Source organism: Lissotriton helveticus, chromosome 6, assembly GCF_964261635.1.
Source record: "Lissotriton helveticus chromosome 6, aLisHel1.1, whole genome shotgun sequence".
NCBI classification, from domain to species: Eukaryota; Metazoa; Chordata; class Amphibia; order Caudata; family Salamandridae; genus Lissotriton; species Lissotriton helveticus.
The window spans coordinates 2,101,378,410-2,101,394,189 of record NC_136067.1 but is presented as its reverse complement, the minus strand read 5'-3'; the positions used below and the strand labels follow the sequence as shown (position 1 = coordinate 2,101,394,189).

Here is a 15,780-nt window from a genome sequence, read left to right as displayed (position 1 = left end):
ACACAATACCCCGGTAGGATTACCAGATGAGAATATTGATCGATACAAGACATTGATGGGAATCCTCATTAAGGTTGACTGACAATCGCAGGTGTTTCACATTCTGGTGATATAGTCTGTTAGTTTAATTTGTTTTTTCCTATGTACTCGAGGAGGCATTAAGACAACTCCAAGAAATCACTAAAGGATTTCAAGCTTAGACCCCTAAGTTTTTTGGTTATATCTGTAGTTCCCCTGGGGGATAATACTTAGGCAGGTCTTTAAACATCCCTCTAGCCCTATACCACCGTATTGTTTTTTGTCCCGTATAGTGGTACCATTGTCCCAATAGTTACTGGAATCGTTAAAGCTTCCGGATGAGCACCTAATTGAGTTATTTTCTGGATTAATTCTTCCCTGTTTTTACTAATGGCAGCTCTTTCCTTATCATGCAATCCTCTTTCTTCTGTTGGTTTATGCACTACTTGCGGAACTAGCGGTATAGGTGGGCTTGGTGTGGGGGCACTTGGAGAGGGATGCCGCTCCTGGTAAGGAGGCGGTCTTTTCATCAATATATCATCTAAATATTCATCCTCATATGCCATACTACTCATAGGATTCAAACGATTTTTCTTTTCAGTACATTTTCCGCCAGTAAACTCCTCCCCTTCTCTCATGGGGAACATTCCTTCGATCATGGTTGCTCCTATCCAACCCTTCAATAGTTTCTTGGTTATCCTTAGGTAACCTTGGATAAAGTTCCTTCGAGCCCTTCTTATTTATTTGATTGAGAGCCTCTAGTTCCCATTCTTCTAACGCCTCATATTGCGTCATCCTAGGTCGGGGGCACAAGCTCATTCATTCTCCTTCTCAAATTATGTAATTCTTCCCCATTAAAGGAACCATGTTCCGGGAATGCTAATACTCCATCATCTTTCGTATACTCTGCCCAATTTTCTACCCATATACAAGCATGGTAACCCCTCTCAAATACCATGTGAGATACGAGTGTTCCAGGGGGAGCGATAAGAATGCCCTCCCTCGTTCTTATCGTTTGTCGGGTTTGAACAAGTTTTTCAATTTTCCCATAAGTGTCAATTTCTTGTTCGGGCTGTACATATTTGCTACTCTTTCGCTTAAAAATCGTCTTCCTGCATATCCTAAAGGTTGTCCACTAGGATGCAAAACCTTCCTTGGAGTGTAGTAGAACGGCATATGGGTTTGGTCTATATTTGTCTACACTCCTTCAAACACAATGCTTGATACAATCCCTACGGTGAACGACCCGGGATTTTTCCTTTATTTATTTGCCAACCCATACTGTTGCTGCATTTGAGCTTTGTCAGTTCTACTTCCCACGGTTTTGACCCTTCCTTCACAATTTCCCTTACACGCCCGCTGGTTACTCCAATCCCAGCGTGGTCTGTTGTGATGTCAGCACTTTCCCACGACTGATTCTTTCCCTCGCGTTTCTTGCGCTTTTATTCAGAACAACATAAAAACATTTGCTACTATGTTTGATCTTCTAAACTAAAATCCGCACATACTTACGAATAAAATCTTCTATTTTACTCTCCACATACTACAAATAAAACAAATTCCGTCTTATCCTTCACGCACTGCGAGCAGAACCTACTTTCCAGTTTGCCCTTCACTAAGTATCGGCACTCCTACTATTCTCCTGATGCTACCCTTACTAGGTAATATAGGACCAAGATTTCGCTAGCGAACCCTTTACTGTCATTCCCTAACTTTGTGCCTCGAGTCCTGCGTAACTCTTCCACACTGACCAAACCAGTAACCTCAACTGCAGTGTAACTACCAGTTGCTACCTGCTTTCAATATTCCTAGGAATTTCCAGACAACATGTAACAGGTACCACATTTACATAGAACATAGAGAGGTTAGTTAACACATATGACACATATATTTTCGGATCCTTTCCACGTCTTTTACTCACCTCAGTACGTCGCCTAAGTTGTGTTCATTTACTTACCTTACCTAGCCACTTATACCCTAACCATCCCTCTGCTACCACGCTTTACTGATGACGCGCAAGCTTCCCCGAGCCGGACCTGACAAGCTTCACAAACACACACTGAACACACTGGGCCCCATTCACCCATCCGCACCAGTCCGGTTCGGCGATCAAAATACTTACCCTTACATTCCTATCATATATTTCCCCTGAGGTCTTACCATACATCAAGCCCTGGATCCTGGTGTTGAAGTGGCTGGTAGATAAGGATTTACTCACTTTTTAGTCTGTCTAATTAGCTGTCTTGAATAACCACACCTGTAGGAGGTTTGAACAATCTTTACATAAGAATTTTGCATAAGGTAAATACAAAGAGAAATATTCTCTATAAACCCTACAAAGTCACAGATTGCAATAGAAAACAGGCGCTTAAATGATTGCAGAAAATAACGCCTGAAATGAAAAGCATACCATAGCAAAGGTATAGAAGTGTGCACCATCTAATAAACCCCAGGTACCTGTGTGCTCATAATTACCTAAAAGTTTGGATAGTGACATGCAATGTCACACCGGACAGAACTCCCCTCTCTGGACCAGGAATGGAGCGGGACTCAGGATAACAACTCCGGACAACCCACGGGACCTCGGGTGGACTCCCCACTCTGGATGGACTTTGGGACCTCGGACTCTGCTCTACAGGCTTCTCTAACTTCGGTATCAGCTTCCTCCCCTCGACTCCTCTGCTCACTCGATCGACCCCCTGGACCTCCCAACAGCAATTCTGATGGATGTGGTATCACCTGACATAGATTCAGGCTGACAGCTCTCTATCTGCTTCTCTTCCCACTGCAATTCTAACCGACAGCATTGATGGCTACTGACGGACCAACTGAACTCTTATGACCGGACTCCGCCCTATTATATACTTTCTACACCTTGGAAACAATTCTAAATGTTTCAATACCTTGGTTTCTCAGTCTCTGATTGGATGGGGAAATGGGATGAGCACATCTCGTTAAGTCACACACGTACCTTTCTGAACAGTTATTGTTTTACCATTCCCATTCCCTCAATGTTTCAAAGCTTTATTCCCATCCATTGTACACAAATGCAAATAACAATTTGATACAACAACATTTTGAGCACAGCTTTCTCGTGGCAGCTTCTTCCCACAGTTCACAGTGTGGTGACCTTGGCCTCCGGAGGACTCTTAGGATGTAATATGGCGGTTTTCTCCCCCATGGGCACATGCGTGCCAACGATAGCAGCTCCAACTCATCAACCCCAACCAGTGACAAAAGCGAAACTAATAAATCAGAAAGAAACATTTGTTAACATCCAGAAATAAAGAATTATACAAATCGAAATGTTTCAACATTCCCACCAACTACTGTTACTATCCCTATTGTGTTTGGCATTGATAACATTAAATGACACTTTAAAATCACAATTTAAGCTTGACCCGGCCCCACACTATATTAGCGATAAAGTTAAAACACTACTGCGCAGCTGCAAAAGATTCCCACCAAGAATGTGACATCATGCATTAAGTGCCTGCGCAAAAAAGGAAACCCATTAAAACAGCCATATTTAATTCACAACATAAACGACAATGTTAATCCGTGCAAGCTTCGTGGGGATAACCATAAATTCTGAATTCTTCCCACAAATTTCACTCAAATTCACATGGTTAGTGCTGATAACTGTTAAGCTGGGGGGGCTTTCTTGACCAGGGTTCCTTTCAAAACTCTGCACCATCACATATCAATAACACATGCCTTCCTAGCTAGAGCATTGTTTTTTTTTTATAAAAGTGAGTTTAATTTTGGGTATGATTATTAGCATCAAAAAGATGACTGCTCTTCTTGTGGAAGCATAGTGATCATGCTTTCTAATTGTTTATAAATTAGGGTCACCCAACGCAGGTTGACGCGGGCCAGACTACACACCCATTCTGGTTCCCATTTTCATTACAGCAGTAAATAGGATTCAGGTGGATATTGTGAAAACCTGACATGGCTTCACCCTCAAAGTCTTTACTGACTAGGTAGGTTTACATGATGACTCCATGTCATTGAGAATGCGATTCACCAGCACTGGGTTTTTCTTTTACAATCGCCTTCCTTTAAAGCAATCCCCACTGCCCATTCTCCCCTGAGCACTTTCTTTTTCTCCTTCACCTAAAACACTCTGCTTGCCTACCATTTACCTCCTCTCAAGCACTAGCCTTTGCCCCTCTCCTAGGCCCACCAGGCGCTCTATGCACCCCTACCACCTAGGGTGACCAATTATCATTGGTGTAAATTTAGGACGATGAGAGTAAAAATTCAGGACACTTCTTTGCTACCTCCTAATGGGTTCACGCAGAGATACATCACTTTGGTTTTTCTGCGGCTGTATGAGCTCACTGTATCCCTGCCTCCCTGCAATATGCTAGCTCTCACCAGTCATCTTCGCTCCCACTGTGTATCCATTGCTTGCACCCCCAGTCTCTGTGCCTTGACGGGTGTTCATCCTCCGCTTTTTACCTTATGCCTGATTGATACCCTGTGCTTCAATGTGTGTCCCCCCAAATGCACCCCCTTTGGTTTATGTTTGTATCGCTGCATTCATAACCTGTAATTCCTGTGTCTGCTTCAGCTCACATTGTCTCACTGTAGCCCTGCTCATCGAGTCTCTGCTCCCCATGCCTATGCATCCAGTGCTTCCCCAGTCTGTCTCCATTCTCATCCTATCATTACAACCTCCGGCTAGGTTTGATTAGTCTGTGCACAAACCTACTAGTTACAACCTGGAATTTTCTCTTTATTCTGCTCGTTGAGGGGCCCTAGGGATAATCACACCAGATTCGTAGCAGCCACCCAACAGGGTGTTAAAAACCAGGTAAAATTAGCACCATCATGCTGCTTAACGTTATTAAATACCCACAAATAAAATAATCAGGTGACTCTTATTCTCTTGGGTTCAATATTTCCATACCCGGCATTTTCCTTTATGTAATAAAGCATTCTCGTTGTGTCCTTAATAACTGCATAGTATTCATTTGCTAAAACAAATCCAGGATTGCTTTAAACTGTATCCCAGTAAGCCCCATACACCAGAAACACAACACAAACCCTACGCTTGATTATAAATTGATTGTAAAACACACAATTGCCATCACATCCATCCACTACTAAACGCATAAGTAAAAAATATTTATATTTACATTTACACTAATAGCTCCAACTCTAAAAAATACGAGACCTATTGCATTGCAAATGCTTGTTCTTTGTTGGTGTTGTGCAGCATTGGCAAAGCCTATATGTCTAAAAGGTGAGACTTCTCGACTTTGCCACTGTGTGTTTATTATGGTTGTAAACCTCCTGGTCCTTGTGTAGATCTGGTCAGAGCCTCATCTCTGGAGTTACACTATGTGAAAGATGCTCAGATTATTGTCCGGGTCCCATCACAGGCTCTCTGATAGTATACAGGACTCCCTTACAACAAATAATTACATTTTCTGCCGTTAATGTGATGCTCTTTGTTGTGTGGTCCAGTCACTGGAAAAGGCTCTGTTAGACCCGACAGCCATAGGGTGGTCTTTCCCTAATTATTTACCTGCCTCCCTCCATTTTCTGTGCTCGTTTTTGCTGACTTTAGGACTCTGCACCCGCTACCACTGCCAATCAGTGATAAAGTGTTGATCTCTCCCCTAAACATGGTAACATGAGCTCACACTCACTTGGCATATTTAATTTTCTTATAAGCCCTTAGTAAAGTGCACTAGATGTGCCCAGGGCCTGCTAATTATTTGCTACTAGTGGGCTGCAGCACTGACCGTGCCACCCACATATGCAGCCTGAAACCATGTCTCAGGTCTGTCACTGCAGTGCTTGTGTGTGAAGTTTACTGCCACTTCGACTTGGCATTTAAAGCTACTTGCCAAGCCTAAAACTCCCCTTTTGTTACATATAAGTCACCCCTAAGGAAGGCCCTTGGTAACCCAAAGTGTGAGACGCTATGTGAGTAAAAGGCAGAACATATACTTCTATGTTTTTTCATGTCCTGGTAGTGACAAACAGCTAAATTACTTTTTCACTGCTGTAAGGCCTACTCCCCTCATTGGCTAGAACTGGGAATTCCTTAGAATACCTTTAAGCTGTAATTCCTGATTGAAAAGGAGTAGCCGTTTCATGTTTTATATCTTTGCAATGGTAATGATAAATCCTCTTTACTGGTAGTCGGATTTAACATTACTATTTTAGAAAAGCTACTTTTAGAAAGTGGACTTTTCTCTGCTTGTACTTCTCTATGTGCCTTACACCCTGTCTCTAATACACGTCTGGCCTAGGTGACCGACCCCTTTGTGTATTCCTTCTAGAGAGCTACAGACACTGCAAGGGTTGGGTGTGATTTTGCACTTGTCTGCATCCATCTGCATCCCAATGGATTTTTCTGGGCAGATGGAAGGAAGGGGCCCACTCTTACCTTTCACAGGGTAGTAGATGGACCCCATACAAAGGAATGATAACTCCCTTTGGTAGTCTGGAGTGAGTGCTGGGATTGGAAGAGATACTGGTGCACTTCAGAACCACTCTTTGAAGTTTCCCTCACATCAAAGGCACATTTGGATGTAAATGCGGAGTCTCTGGCCCCATCAAATCCGACACTTATGGATCTACACAGAACCGCTGACAAAAGACTCAATTGGAGTCTTGGTTTCTCCTTGAGTCTACACTCCGCGATAGGAGGGCGTCAAGGAAGGATCGTATTCCCTTGCTCTGCCTATTGCATCTTTACATTGAAAGTGTAATCTAGAATTTCTTCAGTGCACTTGTCTATGTGGTCAGTTAAATGTCTTATTAAATGCCAATAGATTTTCGTGATGGACCTGCCATTTAAGCTTATCCAGTGTTTTTTTTTTCCAACAGGTGAAATAAATGCAGTAAAGAACAAAAAAGGTGAAGGCATTAAATGTGTTTGTTTGTACTTGTATAGCGCACTGCTACCCAAAGGTGTCGTAGCGCTGTATTCATACCGCTGTGGAACCCTTCCTGGTTTTCCTGTGGATTGTCCACTCCTGGGCACCCCCAAGGTGAAGCCAGGCATCCTAGCGCTGTTAGGGCCGTTGTGGAGATTAAGCAAGCTCTTGCCCAGAGTTGCTGAGTGGGATCCATGATTAGAAGAGGCACAGAGGCGAGAATTATCAGGTCAGGGGGAAATTGAGTCCAAGAGCCGCCGAGGCAAGAATTGAACCCTGGTCCCGGGCCAGACCTCTGCATCAAGGTCTGCCACACTTCTCCATTAAACATCACTTGTGTAGGAAGTGATGTAAAAACAGTGCACCTCGAAAATTCTTCCCTTGAAGGCTAATGCCTCGCCAAAGTCTGTTTCTACAGCAGAAAACCCAAACTGCCCAATGTGGTCTGTACTTGACTCTTAGGGATCACCTGGTATACATTGACGAAATAACACACTGACATACTGAAGCAAGTCTGATAAGGTTCTCATTACGACTGAATAGCTAACCTGGATCAGAAAGAACACACAGAAGAGAACCCGTATGAATATCTAGAAAGTGACAACACATTTATTAGGGAGAGAGAAAGAGCAAGTGCAACATCAGAAAATCATACTGGAGAGGAACCATATTGATTGACTGATTGTGGAAACATTTTCTTTGCAATGAAAGACCTAATGTAGCATCAGAGTGTCCACCAGAACCCATGTATATGTACAGAATGTAATAAAGTGTTCCATAGGAAGAAGAATCTAAGGCAGCATTACAAAATCCACACCGGATAGAAACCATATGAATGTATTGACTGTAATTAAGTGTTCATAAAGAATAAAAACCTAAAGCAGCGTCCACAAATGCATACCGGGAAGAGACTGTATAAATGTATAGAATGTGACAAAGCATTTGTAATACGTGGACAACTAAAACAACATCACAAAATCCACACTGGGGAGAAACCATATAAATGTACAGAATGTGACAAAGCATTTGCAAGAAATGGAGATCTAAAGCTACATCAGAAAATCCACACTGGAGAGAAACCATATAAATGTACAGAATGTGATAAGGCATTTATAACACTTGGAGAGCTAAAACGACATCACAAAATCCACACTATGGAGAAACCATATAAATGTACAGAATGTGATAAAGCATTTGCAAGAAATGGAGATCTAAAGCTACATCAGAAAATCCACACTGGGGAGAAACCATATAAATGTACAGAATGTGACAAAGCATTTATAGAAAAAGGAAAACTAAAGGTACATCAGAAAATCCACACTGGTGAGAAACCATATGAATGTACAGAATGTGACAAAGCATTTATTAGAAAAGGAACGCTAAAGCTACATCAGAAAATCCACACTGGGGAGAAACCATATGAATGTACAGAATGTGATAAGGCATTTATAACACTTGGATGGCTAGAGCAACACCAGAAAATCCACACTGGCGAGAAACCATATAAATGTACAGAATGTGACAAAGCATATATAGCAAAAGGAACCCTAAAGCTACATCAGAAAATCCACACTGGGGAGAAACCATATGAATGTACAGAATGTGACAAAGCATTTTTACTAAAAGGAAAGCTAAAGCTACATCAGAAAATCCACACTAGGGAGAAACCATATGAATGTACAGAACGTGATAAGGCATTTATAACACTTGCAGGGCTAGAGCAACACCAGAAAATCCACACTGGTGAGAAACCATATAAATGTACAGAATGTGACAGAGCATTTGTAATAAATGGAGAGCTAAAGCAACACCAGCAAATCCACACTGGCGAGAAACCATATAAATGTACAGAATGTGGCAAAGAATTTACAAGAAATGAAAGTCTAAAGCTACATCACAGAATCCACACTGGCGAGAAACCATATAAATGTACAGAATGTGACAAAGCATTTATAGAAAAAGGAAAGCTAAAGCTACATCAGAAAATCCACACTGGGGAGAAACCATATGAATGTAAAGAATGTGACAAAGCATTTATAGAAAAAGGAAAGCTAAAGCTACATCAGAAAATCCATACTGGGGAGAAACCATATGAATGTACAGAATGTGATAAGGCATTTATAACACTTGGAGAGCTAAAACGACATCACAAAATCCACACTGGGGAGAAACCATATAAATGTACAGAATGTGACAAAGCATTTGCAAGAAATGGAGATCTAAAGCTACATCAGAAAATCCACACTAGGAGAAACCTTACCAATGTACAGAATGTGACCAGGCATTCATTAGAAAGTCACATCTAATGGAACATCAGAAAGTCCACTTTGGGGAGAACCCACATCAATGTACAGAATGTGAAAAAGCATTTAGAAAAAACATAGAGCTGAAGCGACATCAAAATATCCTCTCTGGGGAGAAACCATATAAATGTACAGAAGGTGACAAAGCATTTATAACAAAGAGAGAGCTAACACTACTTCAGAAAATCTACACGGAGGAGAAACTATATGAATGCACTGAACGTGACAAAGCATTTATAACCAATGGAGAGCTGAAGCAACATTAGAAAATCCCCACCAGAAATAGACTATTCAACTGCACTGAATGTGAGAAGGCATTTATTAGAAATTCGCATCTTATACAGCATCAGATAGTCCACGTAGGAGAGAAACCCTATGAATGTACATAATGCAAAAATACATTTATTACTAGGCAAAGATAAATACTACATCAGAAACCACACTGGTGAGAAACCACATGAATGTACAGAATGTGACAAGGGATTAATTACAAAGCAACATGTAATACAAGATCAGGAAGTTCACACATGGGAGAAAATATATGTATGTCCTGAATACCACAAAGCATTCATAATAAATGGAAAACTGAAGCAAAATCTGAACATCTACATGGCAAGAAATCCAATGTATGTACAGAGTTTAATAAAGTCTCCCACAGGAAGAATAAGCTAATGCAGCTTAAACAAATACACACCAGGGAGAACCCTTATTAATGAATAGAATGTGACAAGGTATCGATTACAAACAAAATGTAATATATCAGAATGTTCACACAGGAGAGAAACTCCATAAATGTATTGAATGTGACCACGCATTCATAAATGGAGAGCTAACTCGACATCAAAAGTCAACCGTGAAGACCGCACTGAATTTAGCAAGGCAAGTATTGGCAAGGGAGAGTTAAAACCGCATCAGAAAATCCGCACAGAAAAATCTATATGAATGTCCAGACTCAATCAATAAATGGGTATTAAGCACAGCAAATCATCAGTGAGGTTTTCAAGGTGCTCGGTAAGGAATTGTTGTCCGGAAGGGTCGATCGGTTGAACAGCCAGGTCTTGAGTCCTTTCCAGATTCAGTGTTGAGGCAGATCTCAGGTGCAGGGGGAGTTCATTCCAGGTCTTTGCTGCCAGGTGGGAGTAACCGCGGCCTCCGTGCCAGGTGCTTTAGACTCTCGGAGTTGAAGCTAGGAAGAGGGAGGCGGACTGCAGGTGTCTGGTGGAGAGCCTTCTAAAGATCTTGCGGTGCATGCACATTGTGAGGAAGCAGATTGCGGAGATCATGTTGATTTGCTTCTTCAAAGAGAGCTTGTTGTCCAGGACAATGCTGGAATCACCGGGCATGGTCGGTAGGGGAGGGAAAGAAGCCAGATTCTACTTACCCCGATGCATTGCTTCAAGGAGATACGTGGTTACTGAAGATGAGGACTTCTGTCTTGTCCGTGTTCAGTTTTAGGCAGTTGTGCTTCATCCAGTTGGTGATGTTGGCCGGTCACCTATGTAAGTTGTCTCTGGAGGTAGTGAGGTGGGTCTAGTCGGTGTAGAAGGTGACCTTCAGCCCGTGCAAACTAACAATGTTGGCTAGGGGTGTCATGTAAGTCTAGAAGAAGGGGGGCTAACTGAGGATCCTTGTGGGGTGCTGCAGATGATGTCCTTGGGTTCGGGAGTTGGGCGGGAATCTGATTGTCAGTTTTTTTCTTGTGAAGTAGAATGCGATCAATTTGAGGGCATTTCCTTGGATTCTGATGTGGTGTGCTTGTCGATCAGGATCTGGTGGGAGACCATGTTGAAGGCAGCTGACAGGTCAAGGAAGATGAGGGCTGCAGTCTCACGGAGGGCGCTGATGTAATCTATGGCTGCTATCTGTGCTTTGCAGCCGAACTGGGAGGAGTCCAGGAGGTTGTGCTCCTGGTGTCTGGTCACCTGCCTTTTGATCGACCTCTCGAAGACTTTGGCCAGGAACGAGAGCAGGAGTATCAGTTGCGAGTTCTTCAGCTGCTCTAGGTCTGCTGAAGGTTTTTTCAGGAGGGGTTTCACTTCTGCGTGTTACCACTCTTCCGGGAAGTAGTCCATGGCTATGGATCTGTTCAGTGGTTTTGTGAGCTGTAAGCTGATAACCTTGCTCATGAGATTAAAGATAAGGTGGGGGCATGGATCAGTGGGTACCCCACAGTACTTTATTATACCAGTCTTGGTAGGTGAGAGGAGGTCGAGGCTGTCACTTGCGGACAGCTGAGATTCAAAGTCCCTGTAGATGACTGCAATCTTCTAATGGAAGTAGTCAGCAAGCATGTCCCACAGTTCCCAGAAGGGAGTTATGATATTCTCAGTGGATGCAGGGTTGCTGAATTCCCTAACGATGGCGAAGAGCTCATTGTTGTGGTTTGAGCTGATCTCTATGCAACATGTGAGAGCACTCTTCTTCGCTTCTTTAAGGAAGAGGTGGTAGTGGTTGATCGCTGTCCTGAAGGTGGTGTAGTATACTGGACCCTTACTGGTACTCCATATTCTTTCTAGCCAACAATAGTCTCATTGAGAGGTCTGAAGTTCCGGGGTAAAAAAGTTGGCTCACTTTGCAGATTCTCTGATCTTGCTCGGCAGGGTTGACATAGTCGGTGATCCAGTCTGTGAAGTTCTTGATGGCCTGTTTAAGGTCTGGATCTGTGTCTGGTCAGTTGGCAAGGAGAGTGTTGTTCCAGTTCTCATCTGAGACAGTTTTCAAGTTGTGCTGAGGTGTGCTGGGTGGTTTTGTTTTGTTTTCTGTAGCGTTGTGCCCTGTGATTGTGAAGTGGACAATGGAGTTGGTCGGTCCAGGTGAGTTCTGTGACATGGTGGTACTTGATTGTTTCGCTGGAGATGAAGATGGAGTCAAGCATATGCCCTACGATGGGTGTTGGGTTGATGATGAGGTGGATGAGGCTGATGTTGCTCATGCTTTCTATTAGGTTGTCAGTGCTGGCATCGCTAAGGTCTTCCATGTGGAAGTTGAGATCTGCTATGAATATATAGTGTTCGGAGGCAATGGCGAGTTGGGTGATGAAGCAAGGGATGGCTTTGCAAGACTCGGGGCGAGTTCCTGGAAAATGTCACAAAGTGTTCTTAATGAAGTAACCATATGAATGTACAGAAAGTGACAAGGCATTTATTAGAAGGGCACCGCACAGCCACTGTACCATAGGAAAACCCTCCCTGGGGAGGAACCAAATAAAGGGCCATGGGTTGTTGTAGACAAATCTAGGACACTATTGTAATTTTCCCAATTCATGCCCAAATATAGATATAACTTATATCCTTATATATTACCTACTGGCGGTCGCCAGTAGGTATATATAGTTAGGATTTTTTTGGATAGGGATTTCTGAAAATTCTATGTTGAATAACTTTGGCGTTGATGGACGGAATTGGCTGAAAGTTTCAGGAAAATGGCACATTTTGTTTCTGAGCGTCCCCTGAAAGTTTGGTGGGGGTTTCGTCAAGCGGGGGCCGAGAAAAAAGGGGGGTCCCAAAACGTGTTTTTAACATTGAGTTTTCCATAGGGCGGTTGGACTCACTTTTAGCTCGCACGGCTGAATGGGTTTCCACAAAACTTGGCAAAATTGTAGGGACTGGTAGCCCGATGTGCCTTTGCTATGTCTCAAGATATATGCTCCAGTGGTTTTTACGAAAATTAACTTTGAAAAATATATATTGGGCTACATTGGGCTATATATATGTTAGAGCCCAAATGTAGCCCAATGTAGCCCAATGTAGCCCAAAGATGGCCACCAGAGACAAAAAAAACAAATGTAGCCCAAATATCAGCCAGATGTAGCCCAACTATAGCCCAGTGACAGAATGTCCCAGAGTGTTCTAAAGAACAACTAGAGCGCTAACAGTCTTACTTATGACAAAAGTATGGCACACCTGAAGTCATCTTGATTGGAATAAAGTGTTAACACTTAAAACATTTAATTTGCAAAGGAACAAAATGGGGGGGTTCATTTTGCCATAGAAATTATGATTAGTGCTGAAGAAAGAAAAATTAGGGCACATTTTGAGTGACTTCTCAAATCCTCTTATATTTCATTTAAAAAATTCTGATATGCAGTCTCCCAAGATGGCCACCAGAGACAAAAGAGCCCAAACGTAGCCCAAATATCAGCCAGATGTAGCCCAACTATAGCCCAATGACAGAATGTCCCAGAGTGTTCTAAAGAACAACTAGAACGCTAACAGTCTTACTTATGACAAAAGTATGGCACACCTGAAGTCATCTTGATTGGAATAAAGTGGTAACACTTAATACATTTAATTTGAAAAGGAACAAAATGAGGGGTTTCATTTTGCCATAGAAATGTTATATATATATATATATTCACTGAAAAAACCATAGGTTATAGACCATATATAGTTAGGAATTAGCATTTAAAAAACCTTATTTTACTCACACAAAACCATTGAAATTCCATATATAGTTAGTTGCACTAACTATATATCGCGCACCCGCAATCCACTGCTGATCATGTCACATATTACATCATTCATGACATGGTCAGTGACATCACTGATGACATCACTGATGACATCTCAAATGACATCACTGATGACAACATCCCGTGACTGTATGTTTCTGTAAAGTTAAAATATGTCTTACATATTGAAGAATGAGTGGATGTATAAGTGTCAGGATTAAGGATTTAGTAGGTGCGTGACTGACTGTATGAGTGAGTGATTAAATGTGTCTCACTGAATGCATGGGTTAGTGACTAAACTGTCTTAATTTGTGCATCATTATGTCTGTTGTGATGTAAACTGCTGCATGTGTTGATCATTAGCTATACGAGAGGCTATATGTGTTATTAATTGGTTGCCCAAGTATTTCTATGGGAGATTGAGTTTGTGTGGGGGTGGCTGGAAGGTGTGTGACTCTGTGCATAGATGTGTGAGCAGTTTATTCACTAGGTGTATGAGTTCAAGAGTGCATGTGGAAACAGCTACATGGGCAGTTGACTGTGTGCATGAGTGTATTGATGAGTGAATGGATATCTCAATGCTACATGTCATAGTAAGTACATATGTAAAACACAGTACATGTGAGAGTTGGCATATATAAATAACTGTGCATGAGAGCCACTGAATGAGTGAGTGGTTGTATCGATCATTGTGAACTTGTATCAGGGATTGTATAAGAGAGTAAATATGTGTTAGTATATGTTTCCATAAGTAAGGTGTGTATAACTGTATAGTTGAAGAAATGGAGGTGAGATTGTTTCTTTGCATGACTGACTGGGTGTGTGAGTAACTCCATGGATGAGTGGCAGTGTGTGAGTGTCTGTATACACTGAGTGTATCTAAGGTTATATTAGAGTCTGAAGAGGTTTATCGTATTAGCACAAGAATGATGTCAAATGAGACGTCATCAGTGATGTCATCAGTGATGTCATTTGAGATGTCATCAGTGATGTCATCAGTGATGTCACTGACCATGTCATGAATGATGTAATATGTGACATGATCAGCAGTGGATTGCGGGTGCGCGATATATAGTTAGTGCAACTAACTATATATGGAATTTCAATGGTTTTGTGTGAGTAAAATAAGGTTTTTTAAATGCTAATTCCTAACTATATATGGTCTATAACCTATGGTTTTTTCAGTGAATTTTCAAGGTTTTGTAAATGCTAATTCCTAACTATATATGGTCTATAACCTATGGTTTTTTCAGTGAATTTCATTGGTTTTTTAACAGCTAATATCTGTAGCTGTAAAATGTATTCTTCTTTAAATCCAAAAATATATTTTATATGTTTATTAATAACTTTTTTTTTAAATATTTTTTTTTCTTCGTTCCCGCTTCGCGAATCGGGAAGCTTCCCGTTAGCTGACCTTGATGCCGCGAAATAGACCGCGAGCCGGTAAACGTTTCTTTACCGCAACTGCCGCGTTAGAAAACAACATCGTGACGCCTCCCGTCCGCATGACGTTTCGCGTTGTCGCTTGATACGTCATATGACGTGCTACGTTAGCGAACTCGTACGCTTACCGAGTCGCAAAGCACAGGTTTCTGGAAGCAAACCGGGAGGCCCTGCAAAGCGCGTAACGAAAACACAGCAGGTCATGTGACTTGGTAATAACACTTTTCATTGGTTCATTTCACTTTCGGTTTCCTAATGATGTAAGACTAGGTCATATGATCTAAAATGAACACTTTTCATTGGTTGAGAACTATTTTTTTTCCCAAATCGTGAAAATCCCTCCTTCTTTCCTCACTCTGACTTTCATCATTGTGAGAGAAAGACCCTTTGTTACCAGTGAGCAATGGCTTCTTTACTAGCTTCAGCTGGTGCTTCCCCACCACCTCCACCACATCCAAGGAAGAGTGGACCACCTGCTAAAGTTATAATTCAGCAAGAAGAGGAAGAAGAGGAACAGGACGACCTAGATAATCTCCCTATTATGGCCAGAAGATCTGTTGTACCGGAAGTAACGGGACCAGAGGGCAGGGAGATGGTGCCAAATATACAAACGAGATTTCGTGAAGTAAAACAAGTCTGCGTACATTGCAGTGGATTCATTTGC

At 42.0% G+C, this 15,780-nt stretch overlaps 1 protein-coding gene across 1 annotated transcript; it reads left to right on the top strand.

Annotated features, from left to right (window-relative positions):
• The first annotated feature begins 6,874 nt into the window (after positions 1 to 6,874).
• On the top strand, positions 6,875 to 9,914 carry LOC144764047 (uncharacterized). The gene has a single exon (XM_078650195.1). The coding sequence runs from the start codon at positions 7,814 to 7,816 to the stop codon at positions 9,224 to 9,226; it is 1,413 nt and encodes a 470-aa protein (XP_078506321.1). The 5' UTR covers positions 6,875 to 7,813; the 3' UTR covers positions 9,227 to 9,914.
• Positions 9,915 to 15,780: the final 5,866 nt, after the last annotated feature.